The sequence below is a fragment of the Mugil cephalus genome, chromosome 10, assembly GCF_022458985.1.
Source record: "Mugil cephalus isolate CIBA_MC_2020 chromosome 10, CIBA_Mcephalus_1.1, whole genome shotgun sequence".
Classification (NCBI taxonomy): domain Eukaryota; kingdom Metazoa; phylum Chordata; class Actinopteri; order Mugiliformes; family Mugilidae; genus Mugil; species Mugil cephalus.
In genome coordinates this window covers 16363803-16380584 of record NC_061779.1, presented here as the reverse complement: position 1 = coordinate 16380584, position 16782 = coordinate 16363803, and the positions used below count along the sequence as shown (strand labels likewise).

The window sequence follows — 16782 nt, the reverse complement described above, 5'->3', positions numbered from 1 at the left end:
AGGTTTGGAGTCACCGACCTAAGCGAATCCCTATGAGCAGAAGTCAGTATTTATGAGGGGGAAATGTGGGTGAACTAACCCTTTATCTGCCTGAACGTCAGATAGTTGGTGAGACTTTTGAGAACAGACGATTTCTACAACATTGACTTGTTTTTCCAGGACATACAGCAGAAGATGAGCAATGTGGATAATATTAATAACAGCGTAATGAAATGGGACTGATGACCTGTTTGATGGTATCACACACCTGGACCATCAAAGAGGAGAGCAGAACAAACCGCCGTGCTTCACGTTTGACTTTTGTAGCCTCAGACTGGACACAACCCGTCTTTATGAGTCACAATAATCTAACTGAGACCTTTCTGATACTTTTTCTTTTCATCCCAATTCTTGTTTCATCATCATTTCCCAGAATTCCCTCATCTTCCAGTCTGCACACACCTGTCTGCGCCACTGGCACAGGGACGATCAGATTGAAACTTTTGGCATGTGGCACAAAAACACAGGCACAAAAAAATCCCCCAAAACTTACTTTGGTGACGTGAAATTCTCTTTGGCTCCTTAAAAATAATAAACCAGCCAGTCTCTTCTAATCTTCTACTAAAGTTACTTGGACATCTAATATTTGAACTGCCTCTTTGTTGGGTTGATCGGCCCCCCTCCCCGCAACAACAAAGTCATACATTCTCTGCCGCTTCGAGGGATGGGCAGAGTTTATTTGAAATGCTGAAGTGACAGAAGGTTTTCATCATGGCCAGAGAAGACAGAAGTAAATTTGATTTGAAAGGTTATTAGGCTGAGGCTGCAAATCCAGTGTTTGATGTTGCGTTGCTGTCACCAGAGGGACAGATAAGGGGATTCTGCACATACCTGATGGATTTGCTGCCAGTGTATACATAGCATCCTGGACACTTGGGACCAGAGACACACAACCTCACGTCTGCTGGCTCTCAGCATGACTCGCAGTGAGCCCAACAGTAAAATCCTGTGAGTGAGATATAGATGGACGCCGCACTCATGGTGAGTTTCTGATCTTTTTTTTCCCTGCATGTTGTTCCAAGTACCTTTAATTCAAACCTCTGTTTACACTCCCTCTGGTTTCAGCTGTCTGTGTCTCTGCTTGGACAGGCTCTGGTCCTGCTCTCCTTCCTGGAGCACGCTTCACCGAACGGCACCTCAGGTAGGATTTCTGTTCATAGCTAAGGGGCGAAGGGAGTGTGTGTGGCTCCTCTAACAGATCCTCTGTGGTAATCTCAGGAGCTACGTATCTGGGCTCTGTATATGTTGACGAGGCTCTTCAGAGGGCGATCGAGCTGACCGACGCTGCCTACGCCCGCACAAGTGAAAGGTACACGTCCTCTGTTTTGGTCTAAAAATGGGTCTGGGAGCAGACACTATCCACCAACTCTCCTTCTAAAGACAAAGCTGTCGGTGTTTCCAGGGTGAAGAAGTCTTTTTCGGAAGGCGCTCTGAGACCCAGTGACCTGCTGGCTCAGTTCAAACAGATTGAGGGCAGAACCAGGACTCAGATCCGAGCTGCTGAACTCCTCGACAACACAGTGGAGCTGATCAGAGAGATGGTCTACACTAACACCATGATGCAGCCCAACCCTTACGGTACTGAGCAGCAAAGTAACGCAACTTGTATCAGTGTGAATTATTTCATGAACCAAAGTTCTATAGCACATTTACGACATACTGTCAGTTTCTGGATGCAGTTTACTGCACTTAACTCACTTCTTCCTTTGCTTTAGTCTTAACTCCTTCAGCATCCACTCAGCATTTACAACTTTTTTTGTTATGGATGTGAAGTTTTAAGTCAGTCATGTTCATTAAACTTATAGAATTTCACACTGTTCTGGGATATTAAACTATACTCTGGTAGGGATGGACATCAATAAGTTTTCTTTGTTGATTTGTTTTATTGATACCGATGCCATTATCGATTCTACTTATCGATTTGATTCTTTACCGATTCCCTTATCAATTCCTCTTGCGCGTTTTTGGTCTAGAAAAAGTAGACGTTCGTGGTTTCGTGTAAACAGCACTTTATTGAGTTTCTAAACAAGAGATAAGAAGATTGTGTAAGAAAATAAATAGGATAAATTGGTCACTAGATCCTCACTACCATTGTTCTGCTGAGACTAAGTAATAGCCATACTCATTACAGTACACGTGGTATTTAATGCTGTGCGATGTCGACAATTGCTAAATCATGTTGGTGGTGTTGCCGCCCTTTGTTGAAATAACGGTGCTGCATAAATTGCACGTTGCGCTGAATATTACATAGTCCTCTTCTGGAAAATTGAAGCGCCACTTTACACCATTTCAGTCTCTCTCTGCCATTGCCTCTTTCTTGACATCTTCTTCTTCTTTCATTTTATGGCAGTTGGCTCTTGTAGGTGTATAACCGCCGCCATCTGGACTAGGGTGTAAAGATTCGACCGGGAAATTATCGATAAAGGGAATCGATAAGCAGGGAGGCTAATGATATCGATGAATTGAACCGGTTATCGATGCTCATCCCTACACACTGGGACTAATATATATAAGGACTAATGGAAGCCCCAGAATTAGGACCCTGTATAGTTTCAGTCAAAATCCATAACCAGACTTTCATGAGTGCGCTGTAAAAATATACATTTACTTTTATGACAAACGATGAGATCATATCTTTTTATTCCCGCAGAGCTGCTGAGTAAAGGAGATGTGGAGAATCTGCTGCAGGTGACCGGCTGCTCCGCTGTGCTCCAGACACCCAGCTGTCAGACAGACTGCCTCTCTGAGCGCTACAGATCCATCACAGGCGAGTGCAACAACAGGTCAGAGCCGACATGAGACGCATGCAGTAACAGAGTAATGTTGTACTCAGTAGACTTAGCTAGCCGTCTGTTATGTGGGTGCTCTGTTCAGACAACATCCAAAAAGGGGCGCTGCAAACATCCCGTACTCCCGCTGGTTGCCCCCGGAGTACGAGGACGTGTGGGGGACGCCCAGAGGCTGGGATCCAAAGCAGACCTACCACAACGTCAGCCTGCCTCCGGTAAGAGCCACGCAGCAGCTCTCAGTCGCCCTCTGCTCCCTCATCACTCCTCACCTTGTTTGTTGTGCAGGTGCGACTCGTGTCTCAGGAAGTGCTGTTCACCCACAATCACAACATCTCGGTGGACTCCACTCTGTCCCACCTGCTGGTGGACTGGGGTCAGTGGATAGACCATGACTTGGTGCTGACGCCTCAGAGCCCCAGTACGGCCGCCTTCAGGACCGGAGCTGATTGTTCCCACACCTGCAGCAGAGACACACCCTGCTTCCCCATACAGGTGCACTTGAACATCTGCTGCCTCAGGACGCTTTGGTTTTCAGGCTGGTTTCATCTTCCGTGACATAAACCACTGCGTTATTTAATTTTTTATTATGGAATATGTGCACATTATAATATAATTACACTACAATACACGGTGAAGGAAAACTATGATCGTTAATTGATTAAATTGTGTGTTTATTACAATCATAGGCAGTGAGAGCAAGGCCTTCTGGTTGACACTGAGTCTTAACACGGGGTAAATCTTTACTCCCTTTTTTTCCAGATACCCTCAAATTCTTTGGGATTCAAATTTATTTTGCAACCTGTCAGTGGTTAGGAAACACACAAAGAGAGACTAATCATATTTACTGCCACACATACAAGAAATTTCTCCAGGTGTAAATAATGTAAAATATACAAAGGATATAGAAAAAGTTTGATACATTATGTAAGTAGGTGTTAACCAGGGAGAAATATTATGTAAGAATTACATTCTCGTGATGGTAGTAAGTATTTTGAAATAGAAAAATTACTCTGAAATTACTTCTATTCCCTTGCAGCATCATTATGTTTTACTATATAAACAATATCAATGAGATACTTATTTTTCTTTTTACCACCATCAGCAGTGACAAACATTTTTTTCGTCTTTCTCAGATCCCCCTCTCTGACCCCCGTTATGGTGCCCAGAGCTGTATGCCTTTCTTCCGCTCTGCTCCCAGCTGTGGTGCAGGTGTTTTGCCTCAGCGCCACCGGGAGCAGCTCAACGCCATCACCTCCTTCGTAGACGCCAGTATGGTGTACGGCAGCTCCACCGGCCTGGCCTCCGCTCTCAGGAATCTCTCTTCTCCCGTGGGCTCGATGGCCCTCAACCCCCAGCACTCGGACCAGGATCTGGCCTTCATGCCCTTCCTGCCGCGTCTGCAGGCTCACCTGGACCCCTGCGGCCCTCGCAACTCCACCGCCTCGGGGGCACCGGAGGAAGCAGCGCACCATGTGAACGCCACGTCCTGCTTTCAAGCCGGTGAGTGAGTGGACAAACTGAATCGTCCGCCCTCTGCTGGATCCAGTGCAGCTGCTCTTCACGATTCGTGTTTCACAGGCGATTCCAGAGTCAACGAACATCTCGGTTTGATTGCGCTCCACACGCTCTTCCTGAGGGAGCACAACCGGCTGGTCAAAGAGCTGCACCTGCTCAACCTTCACTGGAGCCCTGACACCCTCTACCAGGAGGCCCGCAAGATCATAGGAGCCATTCACCAGGTGTGAGCAGCACAATGAATCCCGTCTACCTCTCTCTGAAGCGTTTTCATCACCCTGACCCGCGCTCTTTATCTTCTAAGATCCTAACGTGGGAGCACTACCTGCCCCGGGTCCTCGGTGAGAGTGCCATGTCTCATCTGATGCCTCCCTACCAGGGTTACGACCCAGATGTGGATCCCAGCATCGCTAATGTATTCGCAACCGCTGCGTTTCGATTCGCCCATGTCACCGTGCAGCCGGTGGTGAACAGGCTGGGTCCAGGGTACACCGCCAACTCAGAGTATCCCCCGCTGCCGCTGCACCACTCACTGTTTGCCTCTTGGAGGGTCGTGCAGGAAGGTGAAGAGGGATGCAGTGACTCTTTATGCCTCAGTCTGATTTAATGAGCTCTTCTGTTTCTTCGGTTCACGTTCTCCTGGTGTTTCAGGTGGTATAGACCCAGTGCTGCGTGGCCTGTTGTTGTCTCCGGCTAAGTTGCAGACTCCGGGTCAGATGATGGTGGAGGAGTTGACGGAGAGGTTGTTTCAGGCTCAGGGAGGCCTGCCTCTGGACCTCGGGGCCCTTAATCTCCAGAGGGGCCGGGACCACGGTCTACCTGGTAAACACACGGACGTAGTCACGGTATCACTTTACTCTGCTGACTGTCAACAAGGACGGTGAAAAAAAAACTTTTTCATAATTGTTGTTTTAACTGAAAAACATCTGGTTTTCTACTGGGAACTGACAACTGGGCTGATATGAGTTCTCTTGAAGATTTATTTATTTATTTATTTTTTACGTGTCATCCAAGGAACTACTTCAGGTCTAAATGACTGGTGACGAGTTTAGGTTTTCATTCGGTTTAACAACCAGATACTCACCTGTAATTCGGGATATATTAATCGAATTAACCAGGATGGTGTTTTCCTCTGATGGTTCACCGCCGACCAAGAAACTCTCAGGTTGTGACTAAGACTGAAGCAGAGGCTCACTAGTAAATTAACAGCTGTTTGAACAAGTGCCGCCGGTTAGTTGAAAGTAAAAATGTGGACTGACTGATGCTAGAGTCACGGTCATCTGTGTAGAAATAATCTCTGGAACAGCCTCACACAAAAATCTGAGAAACTGTATTTATTTGAAAGAATGACATGTTGGGTTGTAGTTATTTCACACTGTTATTTGTTATTGTTTTAGTGGATAGTCAGTCAGGATGACATGACTCAGGTTTGTGAGGCATCTGTTCAGCTCGGTGGAGTAAAGGAGTGCCAACCCTAGTAAAACAGAACAGAGCTACTTAATGTTTTATCTCACAGCAGACAAGGTGATGCACCATAAACCACGACAGGAAACTCCCGACCTTTAACCTCCTGCTCTCTGGCTCCTCTCACCCATCAGGATACGGCTCGTGGCGAAGGTTCTGCGGCCTCTCCGTTCCCAGCAATACGTCCGAACTGGCAGAAATTCTGGGTAACTTCTCTTTGGCTCACAAGTTCCAGCGCCTGTACGGGACGCCGCACAACATCGACGTGTGGGTGGGGGCCATATCGGAGCCCGCTCCTCCCGGAGGCCGGGTCGGACCCCTCCTGTCCTGCCTGCTCGCCAAACAGTTCAGAGCTCTGAGAGACGGGGACAGGTACAGCTAAAGTTCAAAGGAAATTCAAATGCCGCCTTGGGTGAAATCTAAATCTCTACATCGCTGTGGGACAAGGTTCTGGTGGGAGAGGGAAGGAGTGTTCACCAGCTCCCAGAGGAGACACCTGCACGCTGCCTCTCTGTCCCGCATCATTTGTGACAACAGCCACATCAGCCACGTCCCCGCCGACCCGTTCTCACGCACCGAGAGCCCGGAGGACATGCTGCCCTGTTCCCATCCGCTCGTCCCCCACCTCGACCTCAGCCCCTGGAGAGAACCGGACACAGGTGAGGTAGAAGACACAGCACACGAGTGTGAAGTCTTCTGTGCGTTGTTTTATCATCGACCTCTCTCCCAGATCCCAGCTGCGGACCGATACCCAGGATTCAGTCGGGCTACTCCCTGCTCTGTAACTCTGTGATTCTCTATCGGTGTCAGTCTGGCTTCGAGCTGCTGGGCTCTTCATCCATCAGCTGCGACCAAAGCAGCCAGCAGTGGAGCTCCGCGCCCCCAACATGTCAAGGTACGGAAAACAAAACCGAGATCTGGTGACATGATTAGAGTCCTGCAGGCCGTAAGCCTACCTCTCTAGATGCATTTACCTCTTCTTGACCTCTTTGTTATTGCTCATAACAGATATTGATGAATGTGAAGAACTCCTCTCTCCTTGTCCTCAACACCTACAGTGCCTCAACATACCAGGTTCATTTATTTGCTCAGGTTGGTTCAGATAATTTTAAAATTCACACGGTTTCAACAGCTGTTGGGTAAAATCTTTTACTTCACATTCATCGGTTTTGATCATTAACTCCTCCCCCTGTGATCCAGAGCCCTCCTCTCTGCCTGCGGTGTCTATCGTCACTGCAGTGATAGTGGTGGTTGGGGGCGTGGCCGTGCTGCTGATGATCATGGTGTGTTATCGAAGGTGAGTCTCTGGAGGCAGAAGTCGGTACAAATGAGGAAACTATTTGGTTCATCTCTGAACGTCATTGATTTGAAATCTGAATAACTGAATTTGTTCCTTGCAGATATTTCCCAAAGAAAGAAGAGTTGGTCACGGCTCGGTGTTGTCAGAGGAAAAGTTAATGCACATTTTCACAGTTTGGTTGATTTCTTTGTGATATTCCTGTGTAGCATGAAAACTGACCACTGTATCATTTTTGTTTCCACTGATATGAAGACAGCTTCCACCTACAAAACACGGCCTGCTCGTATTTTTGTCCTCCAGTCCGAGGGCGTAGCTATTTATTAAGGTCTACTGTAATCTGTACAGCCGGGCCTTGAAAACAGGAGCTTACAGAAGTCCTTTCAATCCGGAAACTAAAATCTTACTGGAATGTCTGCTCCAAAAACAGATTTTCAGGCCGCAAAGCCCCTCTGAGCGGGATGTCGTCTCTGAGTTTTCTCCACTGAGCCCGGTTCCTGCTTACAAACCCGTTGGGCAACTCTGTTTGTGTGTGTCAGAACCTTTTGTGTTGCAGCAGTGACCTTATTGTAAAAAAAAACAAATCAGTGACGTGCCCTGGCTCAAACATCTGACTGTACAGGGCTCAGATCAATCACAGCGATGACTCATCATCAAACCAAACCTCATCCATTGAGAACAAAGAGATTTTACTCGGCCTACGAAAGAAACACAGAACAAAGCTGACAGCCAGGATATAATGCTGTGTGTTTAATGGGAGTGTTTATACATTTGATTATCAGTAAACTGAGGTCAAGGAACCTCTAAGCCCTTAATGAGGCTAACAAGCAGTTATTGCACTTTCTGATACAATATTCTTCATTTTTACCTTCACAGGACTTTTCTGGAAAAAAAAGGCCATGAATAATAATTCATCTATACTATGAGGTACAACCAGTATACACTGTGTAATATGGCTATGGTCTGCATTCATGCAAAGTCACTTATGGCTTTTACTGTATGTACATACTGTTTACGTGCAAAACTATAGCTGAAACATATGACAATCACTCATATTAAAGCTTGTTTTCTTCTTTTCTGTGTTGTAAATCTCCCTCTATTGAGTGTGTTGGCGTGATAATAAATTATTAACGATACATCTGATTATTACGTTCAGGCCTAATGTGAAGCTTTTTTTATTGCAACATCCAGACCAGGAAGTGCGAGAGTGGATCAACAAAATAAAAGCCGTGCACAAAGATTTGTCTGTGGTGTTTTTGAGCTAAAAGCAGCTAAGAGATGCTAGTAAGCACTGTGTTCATGTAAAAACAAAGACACCAGTCCCAATCATTGCTCCGTGGAAACAGTTGAAGTATTACATGACGTGGCTGTAATACTCTGAGGTAAGAGACTAAACTCTCTGGACTGTTTCCGTTTTGTGTTGTGATCATCATCAACACATCAATGAAACATCAACATGAGAAGCTGTGATTTCTCCACCGGGGAGATTTAGAGTAATGGTATTAAAAAATATTCTCCAGATTACTGGAGACTATTAGTGGAGGACAGTAGTTAGTTTCCTGTCATGTGGTACAACAGTACAATAGATCTGACATGTCTGGGAATAACATTAACATCATGTCATTTGATGTCTTCTCCGCAGCGTTGGCTTGTGTTTGTTTGTTTTTTTTTTCTTTGACTTATTGCATATCCAAAAGTGGCACATGAGCATTTTCTTCTTCCCTTGTTGGTTGATCTCTGCTGCAGAACTAAAGCCGATCAACAACTGCTCTAAGACTGCTCTGAGTAATGGAGGTCCTGCTCGGTGTTTCAGTGGTCTGTCCTCTAACCCTGGTCAGTGAGGTAGAAGCCCAACTTGGCCACAGTCATCTCTCTGCGAAGACGCATCACCTCCCAGAACATCTGCTCCGCTGGACAAAGACGTGCAAACAACAGATACAACATGACATCTCCCGGCAACACACACACCCCACACTATGTAAAACACAATGAATATGATGTATGACGTCAACAAATGTCCGTGTTAACTTACCATCATGCCTCACCAGGCCCTGCTGGATGTACCGGATGTAAGTGAAAAAGTTGCAGACGGCTGTGATCTAGAAAAGTGAAGAAGGACAGCGTCACATTTAGCAGCTCTCAGCGGCGCAAAGAGAAATGTGCTGAAGGTTAGAGAGGAAGAGCGGCACTCACCCGCGCTCTGCTCGAAGGAGAGATGTAATAGTAGCTCCCCTTGTCGCCGAGCTTAATGCGATGTCGGCAGAGCCGCGACAGGCCACTTAATGCACATTTTCTACAAGTGGAGATCAGCTGTCAAATGTTACGGCTACATCACGTGGACACACACACACAGTCATTGTTTCATGGCACTGAACATGAGGTGCAGCTCTTCATGAATGAAACCTACATGTTAACTCTGACTAAAACTACGTGAGAAAAACAGAGACGGAGCAAAAACAGAGGAGCACAGTAAGAGAAGGTTAGTCACAGAGAGACCAGGAAACAGGAAATGGTTCGCGGCTGCATTAATGTAAACCCAGACACATGCCGGTCCACATCTGGGTCGTTATTTACAGCTTTGTTTATGACTTTCAACACATCTGGATAGGATAACTGCGTTTCATGCTGCAGTGATGTGAGTTAGTGAAAAGTTGAAGGGGTGATTTGCTCCTGAGAGGACTTACGTCTCTACTGCAGCTCTAAAGCCACTGAAAAAAAAAGATTTTTAGAATCAGACAGTGATTAGAAATGTGCTGTGATTATAAACCACTCCCAAATACAAGGTGAGACAGTTAAAAAAGGCTTCAGCTACGATCACAGAGCATCAGTGCAGGAACCAACACCAAATAAGAGCGGACGTCCAGTGTTGACGTAGCCGTTGTTTAGCGGCGAGTGGTGAAACGGAGGGCGGTCATTACTGACGCGGTAACTCACTTAGGACCTCCACACTCTATAGCCGAGGCCTTAACCATCGGTAACGCTGACATGGCCACAGGCTCGATAGTCAGGGAGTTGTTTTCCACGGCGCTCTGTATCAGCTGGGACAGCTGCGAAGAACAGTTACCAATATTATTAACACGCCACACATTCAGATATATAACGTGGCGGCGCGAACCCAGACGCAGCCTGAGAGTCTGACCTCCGATCTTGTGAACGAAAGGCAGGGTCCGATGTCTTCTCTGTAGATACGGCTCAGGAAGGCGGAGGAACGGTCCAGACAGGGATGCTCCTTCCACATCAGGAACTCGGCGTACAGAACGGAGTCCATCTGCAAAGAGAAAACACATCACATGCTCTGTACGTTGCCTCTTACTGGGAGCTAACCATTAACCACTTTAAATTAAAGCAGCCTATAAGGGAGGTGACATATTGACAATACTAAGAATGCAGCAGCCGAGCTTGGCTGTTGGTCTATGGTGGATATTTAAACCCTGATGGACGTTTACTTTATAATCTGACCTCCCAGCTGCTGGATAAGTGTTAATTAAATCACTGCTATTGAATAATAAACCCACAAACATCTGATTGCACAATGCTCTCTAGGTACTTTATTGTCCACCGGATTCTGAACATAAAGAACCTGTAACAATAGGAAGACTCCCTCATCTAAACACGATGAGATCTACTTAGAAAGGAAATAAACCAACCCTCACTGCAGCCTGGCTGACTGAATTTAAATTAAGTTACATAAGCAGAACTCTCTCAAACCAAACAGATCACTTTGAGCTCTGGCAAACTAATCGACAGTTGTGCGTTCATAAAAACAGGTGACTACAGCAGCCAACTATAAAACGTTTACGAGGGTACGAAAGTTACCTGTCTGCCGTCAGAGTCTAGACTCTCACCCTGCTCCTGCCAGCGAGGGTCATAGTTCAAATTGACAAAGTGGCCAGGAACCAGGCAGAGAATCAGAGAGAGGAGAGTAGCAGGCTGAGAGGGGAAGCGACGCCACAGATAGACAGGAAGAACAAGTCAGGGAGAGGTTAGTAGTGAGAGGGACAAAAAGGAACGAAGACACTGGAAAAAGGAGGATTACAGACAGGAAAAGAGTAAAAGTTACAGAAACATACTTGATGGAGAAGAGGGACTAAAGTAGCGCAGGCTCCTTTCAGGTTACCTCTCGGTCCTCTTTCGCCGCCGGCTGAACAGAAGCGGAGGGGTCGTTTTTTTCCGACGGCGGGAAGGCGCCGCTGGCGCTCTTGTTGCGGATGTGGCCCCCGACGCGCTTGTACGCCCCCCTGGTGGCCGACGACTGCAGCTGTGGGTGCAGCTGGCGGTTCGGCGAAGAAGGTGTGGACGTCAACACCAGGGTCTTGAGCGCCGTCACCTCCGCTTGCAGAACGTCAATCTGAGAGGCAGATCATTGTTACGACGTTTAGAGCTCGGACACGAGCACACACACTCACTGAAAGAGCTCGCAGTGAAACATCTTCACCCACCTTTCCCTGCGCCTCCTTCAGCTGTTTCTCTGCTGTGGCTTGTTTCACATTTGCTTCCCGCACCATCTTGTGAGCTTCCTGATGATGAGTAGATTCAAAAATTAAACACGCAAACAGCTCAAACAAAGGTAGGACAAAGGTAACGACTAGCTGATGAACAACGGTTAAAAAGAGACACGCTTAACTAAACTAAAATCAGAGTGAACATTAAAACGAAAACTGATCAAACGAACAGAGAATCTCACATGTAAAAGGGACATTTGTTTGCTAACAGGGAGATATGAAATCTAACAATGTTGGTCTTTTTGTTGTGCATACGTGATGCAAGTTTAAAATGCACAGTAGAAAATTTACTGTAAATGCAAACTGTGAGTTTTAGGACTTAAGCACACTTGAATTATCATGAGCTGTCAAAATGACAGTGCCCTCGGCACAGAGCAGTGATTACGGCTGACCTCAAACAGACTCGCAGTCAGCTCCTCCAGCTCTTGCTCCAGCTGGTTCCTGACTTGCGACAGACGCTCGCACTCCTTGTCTTTTAGTTTCAGTTCCTGAGATGTGCAGGAGAAAAACGTTGAGGCCACATTTTACAATGGAACAACACTTGCACCGTCAACAGTTTTTTTTTTTTTTTTTTTACACGGGTTACACCATCTTTTGGTTCGTGAGAGAATTGAGGAGGATACGACACCTTCTTTGCAGCGTCCAGCTGCTCCCTGAGGATCTCTGACCCCTTTTCTCGTATTTCTTTTTCTCTGATCTCCAGCGACGAGCTGCGGAGCCGGGCGAGCGAGCCATGGCCTCTGCCTGAGGTCGGCCCGGCCGGGCCTCCTCCCTCCAGTCTGGACTCCGGGTCTGGATCCAGATCTACCAACCTTCACGAGACCACACGCAAAAATATAATCAACACAAAAAAAACAACATACATTTTTGTCCAGGGTGTAACAGCAAAATGTCACCATTAGCTGAATTCACAAGTCAGTGCTTGTGTTGATTTAAACGGGATTGTATTGTTGATGGCTGTGTGTAATTAAACAAAGCTGAAAGGAGGATATCATAATGGGAGTAAGTCAACGGGATTCACAGAAACATTGCTTGTGTTCCTGGAGCGTATTTGCATAGTGAGGCTTTTCAGTAACACAGCTCCTATTTCAGAGCCCTTGATGTTGGCATGAGTCTGACTGACTTTACTGGTATTTATAATCTTTTTTTTCCACGCAATACATTTGTCTAGTTAGAGTACACAAAATACGAGTTAGGCTACATTAGATTCAAGTGTCCCAGTAGAAGTGTGAAAGTCCACCGGGGAGCCTGAATCTGAAGCAGTCAGCATATTTGCATCTGTGCTTTTCCTGCTGTGACACGTCTTCCACCCAAGGTTCAAAACTTCATATTTGTGTAGTTTACAGCCCCAGTGAATCTGACAAAACCAAATCATCCTCTCTCTACTCTAATGTATCACATGTTCCTATCAGACTCTATAGTCCCTCCAGTCAGAGACCCTGGGGGGGACCCCGAACCTCAGTTTGGGACCCTCTGATACAACATTAGCATTCCTAACATTTCATTTGGTTAAAGCTTTAGAGTCCACGCAGCTTGAGCCCGAGTTATTTTATCTCCAGCTCCTATATAAGCCCACGCTCCAAACAGACTCAGAGCTAACTAGCTGGTTAGCTTTTGGACACGGAGAAGTGTCCCGTCCCGTCCCGTCAGTGTCCGCCCTCACCCTGTCTGTCTCTCTGTCTGCGTCCGGGACAGATACAGAGCAGCCTCCCGCTCCGTCTCTGCGTCCGTCAGCTTGTCCCCTCCAGGTCCCGTCGGCCGGTGTTGTGGTTAAATTAAAAAAAAAAAGTAGTCCCCAAACTGCGCTCACGTTAGCTGGTTTCACTGAAACTAACCCAGCCGCTTTAAATCACGGCGCAGGAATGCGGACGCTGACGTAGACAAACAACAACAACAACACCGGGACTCTCTCTCACACAAACACACAAAATAAAACACAAAATAAAAAACTAAATAAGGAGCGAAGAAGATCCGGATTTGCGTCGGCTTGGTTTACACTCTCCAGAAATATCCTCTCATTATTTTCCAGTTCAGAAACCAGCGCCTCGTCTGTTTCTGCCGTCGTTTCTCTCGGGTCACATGACAGAGCGTCCGTCCACTCCCACCCACCGGACCGGCCTCCACATGGATCCCCCTCAGAGACACGTAAAAAAACCCTTACAAAATAGTAAAAACCTAAAAGTCACTGGTCCTCTCTCACCAGTTCCCAAACTCCAAATCACCAACAGCGTCTTGACTTCATTGACCTGATTTGCAGGGGCGGAGCTAGGACTTCTACACCAGGGGTGGCCACAGGGTGGACAAGGCTTTATCAGGGGGTCCATAAATCACTGTCTCTGTCTACTCTAGAAACTGAATTACCGCTACTTCTCCATCTCAGCGATTTTTGACTATACATACAGTCAAATTACAACAGCAATAAAATAACATCAAAACACAAAATCATGACTGAATCAACAGAATCAGGCGTATTCTCTCAAAATCTCCACATATTCCAGTGTGAGGTTACACTTTTCAGTATCTGAACTTGGCAATTTACTGTCTCTGTCTCTGTTGGTGTTATGCCTTATTTATGCTTCTGCGCTAGTGTTGCAGAGACTGTGTCACGTGGTGACCGTGCGTCAAGTCCTTGTGTGGCCGTGCTCAGAAGCATAATTACGACTTTAGACTGGATTCTTGTGTCTGACCACACTGACTTGCCTGGCTGGCTTCACGTTGGGAGCTCCCAGGGCTGCTGATACCGCGGCTGGGGTTCATCTGGACTTGATCTGCACCTGATTTGTACGTCTTTAAAAAATAAAAGTTTGAAATATCCCCCTTTTCTCTTCAAGTATGAAGAAAAAAACCTGAACGAATTCGACATTTGAGTGGAAATAAAGAAATTAAGCATAATAGAGACACGCAAATCCAAATGAAAACAAAAGTAGATCCTTCTACTTTTCTAAATGAGATAAAATTATTTGAAATAATGTCTTCTTTTGTGGCTCGTTTTATACTCTACAAAGCGGGAAAATCATGCGATCGCACGTGAATTCTTTCCCTACCGGGACACCTTGTTTTCAGCAGCGAAACATGACCTACTCTGTCTGATCCTGTTCATTCAGCCCCAGATGTGCTCTGTGGTAACCTAATGTAATTATTAATCAAACACACATCATGAAATACAATATTAAAACAACCAGGGATCTAATAATAAAGCAAGGCTAACTGAAATAAACCTATAGCTGTAATAAATCACATAGCACAAACCACTTGACATACTGTGCATTAAGTCTGGAGGCTTTTAGGGCAGAAAACAGCTATTTTGGATACACAGGACAAACATTTCAAAGTCACTCATCAATTATAAATGAACATGAATAAAGTAGAGCACAGATTCAGTGAATTATCCAGTGACGTAAAATGCATCGTCACTTGGGTCAGTGTTGGAGCTCCATCTCTTACCCTGGAGAGTTTTTAATTGGCATCGTCATGTTTGTGTTGGTGTAAGAATGTCTCTTGGTGGACATGCATTATCAGACAAAAATGAAACAGCGGGCAGGCTGGTGACTGAGGCATTTAATAAGAGACTCCACATCTGCAGTAATCTCTGCATTCCTTATCTGAGTTCACTTTCTTGATTCCATCCTTTTTCCCTCATTTCCTGACACAGCTCTACTGTATCCTCTAATTCTAAGTCCTGATCTGATCCTGCTAGAGGCCTAAAGCTGCACTGGACATTTTTTACTTACTTCATGATGGCTGTACAACACAAGGAGAGTTTTCATTCACAACATGGGTAAAATAATTCAGTGTTGGAGTTACACTAGTAAATATACAGCACACAGATGTTTTGTTGCTAGTTTACATATTATATTGAATAATTTGACCACCTCACTCTCTCCATTACGTGAAGGGGAAAGATTCAACAATCAACAATAGCTCAAATAGCTTAAATTTGACATGAGACTTATTTTTTTTAATTTCTTACCATTTATAGACAAATAATGTGCAAATTGTCCTCCACTGGATTTATTTGAAGAGCTGGTGCTTTGTAGTGCTTAATATAACTCACTTCAAAACATCAAACCCTATCAAACTGGTTCTTTAAACAACAGAGCTTCATGTTTGCTCCACACAGGAAAGATCAGACTCCTCTTTTGTGCCTCAGGATTTGACACTCACCGTCCAACAACACATCCTTCGTCCTCAGTCACCTTCCTGGTCTTGTGTCTGACTGCAGGCACATTGGGCGTCCCAAAGAAGACTGCGGAGGAGTACACTGCTATTCCAGATCTCCCCGACTTGAGGACCTCGTACCCCGGGCTCGAAGAAGTTGGAGACGTTGGAGAGGAGGAAATCTGGACACTGTGAATTCCCTCGAACGCATCCATGTGTCTCTCTCAGAAGCTCTTCGGTATCTCCAGTGGTCTAAGAGGGTCCTGATGTCTGTGGGCACACAAGTTTCAACATGTAACTCTGTTTGTTGTATCTTAAGATTCCGGGTTAAACTAAATGACCCATAAAAGTCCTGCAAAAGACAATAGCCACTTAAACCTCTCAGAAGGAGAGCTAAAGAAAGCTCCTTTCTTTGAAGGTAGTCATGCTTAAGGAATTTCTTTCTGTGAGATATCCAGTGCAAATATTAAGTTAGAAAACAGCATGTGCATGTATCGCACACACACAGGGTGTAATGAGCTCTTCTAGGATGATGTAAAGACAAAGAATATACTCACCGAAATGGAACAAATTCTCATTGGCAACAAAAATCTGCAAATACAGCAGAAATTCTGCTCAATAAAGTCTCCGCACTTCGCCCTGCTGTTGGTCGCCTGGTTAAACCGGAAGGGTTAATCACTAAACACCTTCTGACCAGTAACAAGCCAGCTCTGCACATATTTTCCAGCAGAGGGGGGTCATTCACAGTCTCACCTGACCACAAGTTTGCCACAACCAAATACAGAGAAACTGTTCCACATAGAAATAATGAAAGCAGCTGCAATCCAGAGATGAGATTACATTCAGAAATGTGTGTTCCACACAGCAAGAGTTAGGGAGAAACGCTAAAGCCTGTGTGTTAAGCTTTAAAATAATAAATCAGACTTTGCTGAAATCTGGTTCATAGAGTCACATTTCTAATCTCAACACATCCACTCAGTGTTCGCGCCTTAAATCAACCTGTTTGTGGCAGTGCGGC

The 16782-nt window shown here is 45.6% G+C and overlaps 2 protein-coding genes across 5 annotated transcripts; one reads left to right on the top strand and one right to left on the bottom strand.

Moving 5' to 3' along the window:
- Positions 1 to 1449: 1449 nt before the first annotated feature.
- epx (eosinophil peroxidase) lies at positions 1450 to 8776 on the top strand. Its single transcript, XM_047596034.1, has 14 exons — positions 1450 to 1617; positions 2690 to 2822; positions 2914 to 3043; positions 3114 to 3320; positions 3962 to 4328; positions 4407 to 4567; positions 4648 to 4906; positions 4995 to 5165; positions 5942 to 6179; positions 6255 to 6466; positions 6538 to 6702; positions 6816 to 6899; positions 7008 to 7104; positions 7208 to 8776. The coding sequence occupies exons 1-14, from the start codon at positions 1578 to 1580 to the stop codon at positions 7263 to 7265; spliced, it is 2322 nt and encodes a 773-aa protein (XP_047451990.1). The 5' UTR covers positions 1450 to 1577; the 3' UTR covers positions 7266 to 8776.
- rab3il1 (RAB3A interacting protein (rabin3)-like 1) lies at positions 7835 to 16467 on the bottom strand. Of its 4 annotated transcripts, XM_047596050.1 has the most exons (13): positions 16322 to 16467; positions 15771 to 16034; positions 12235 to 12418; positions 11999 to 12094; positions 11544 to 11621; positions 11222 to 11452; positions 10921 to 11034; positions 10244 to 10372; positions 10039 to 10151; positions 9789 to 9812; positions 9298 to 9397; positions 9137 to 9203; positions 7835 to 9014 (listed from the first exon to the last, which is right to left on the bottom strand). In XM_047596050.1, exons 2-13 carry the CDS (start codon positions 15977 to 15979, stop codon positions 8929 to 8931), a joined length of 1431 nt encoding a protein of 476 aa, XP_047452006.1. In that variant the 5' UTR covers positions 15980 to 16034; positions 16322 to 16467; the 3' UTR covers positions 7835 to 8928. The 4 variants fall into 4 exon arrangements, with proteins under 4 accessions (XP_047452006.1, XP_047452007.1, XP_047452008.1 ...); XM_047596051.1 differs by lacking the exon at positions 9789 to 9812; XM_047596052.1 differs by lacking the exon at positions 10921 to 11034.
- Positions 16468 to 16782: the final 315 nt, after the last annotated feature.

Coding starts and splice junctions, on each gene's coding strand:
- epx (XM_047596034.1), top strand. CDS start 1,578: ATGGTCTACACTAACACCATGATGCAGCCCAACCCTTACG. Junction 4,907..4,994: donor TTGGAGGGTCGTGCAGGAAG/GTGAAGAGGGAT, acceptor CTGGTGTTTCAG/GTGGTATAGACCCAGTGCTG. Junction 6,900..7,007: donor AGGTTCATTTATTTGCTCAG/GTTGGTTCAGAT, acceptor CCTGTGATCCAG/AGCCCTCCTCTCTGCCTGCG.
- rab3il1 (XM_047596050.1), bottom strand. CDS start 15,979: ATGGATGCGTTCGAGGGAATTCACAGTGTCCAGATTTCCTCCTCTCCA. Junction 10,152..10,243: donor TTTCGTTCACAAGATCGGAG/GTCAGACTCTCA, acceptor TGTTCTTCGCAG/CTGTCCCAGCTGATACAGAG. Junction 9,204..9,297: donor CTCCTTCGAGCAGAGCGCGG/GTGAGTGCCGCT, acceptor TCACTTTTCTAG/ATCACAGCCGTCTGCAACTT.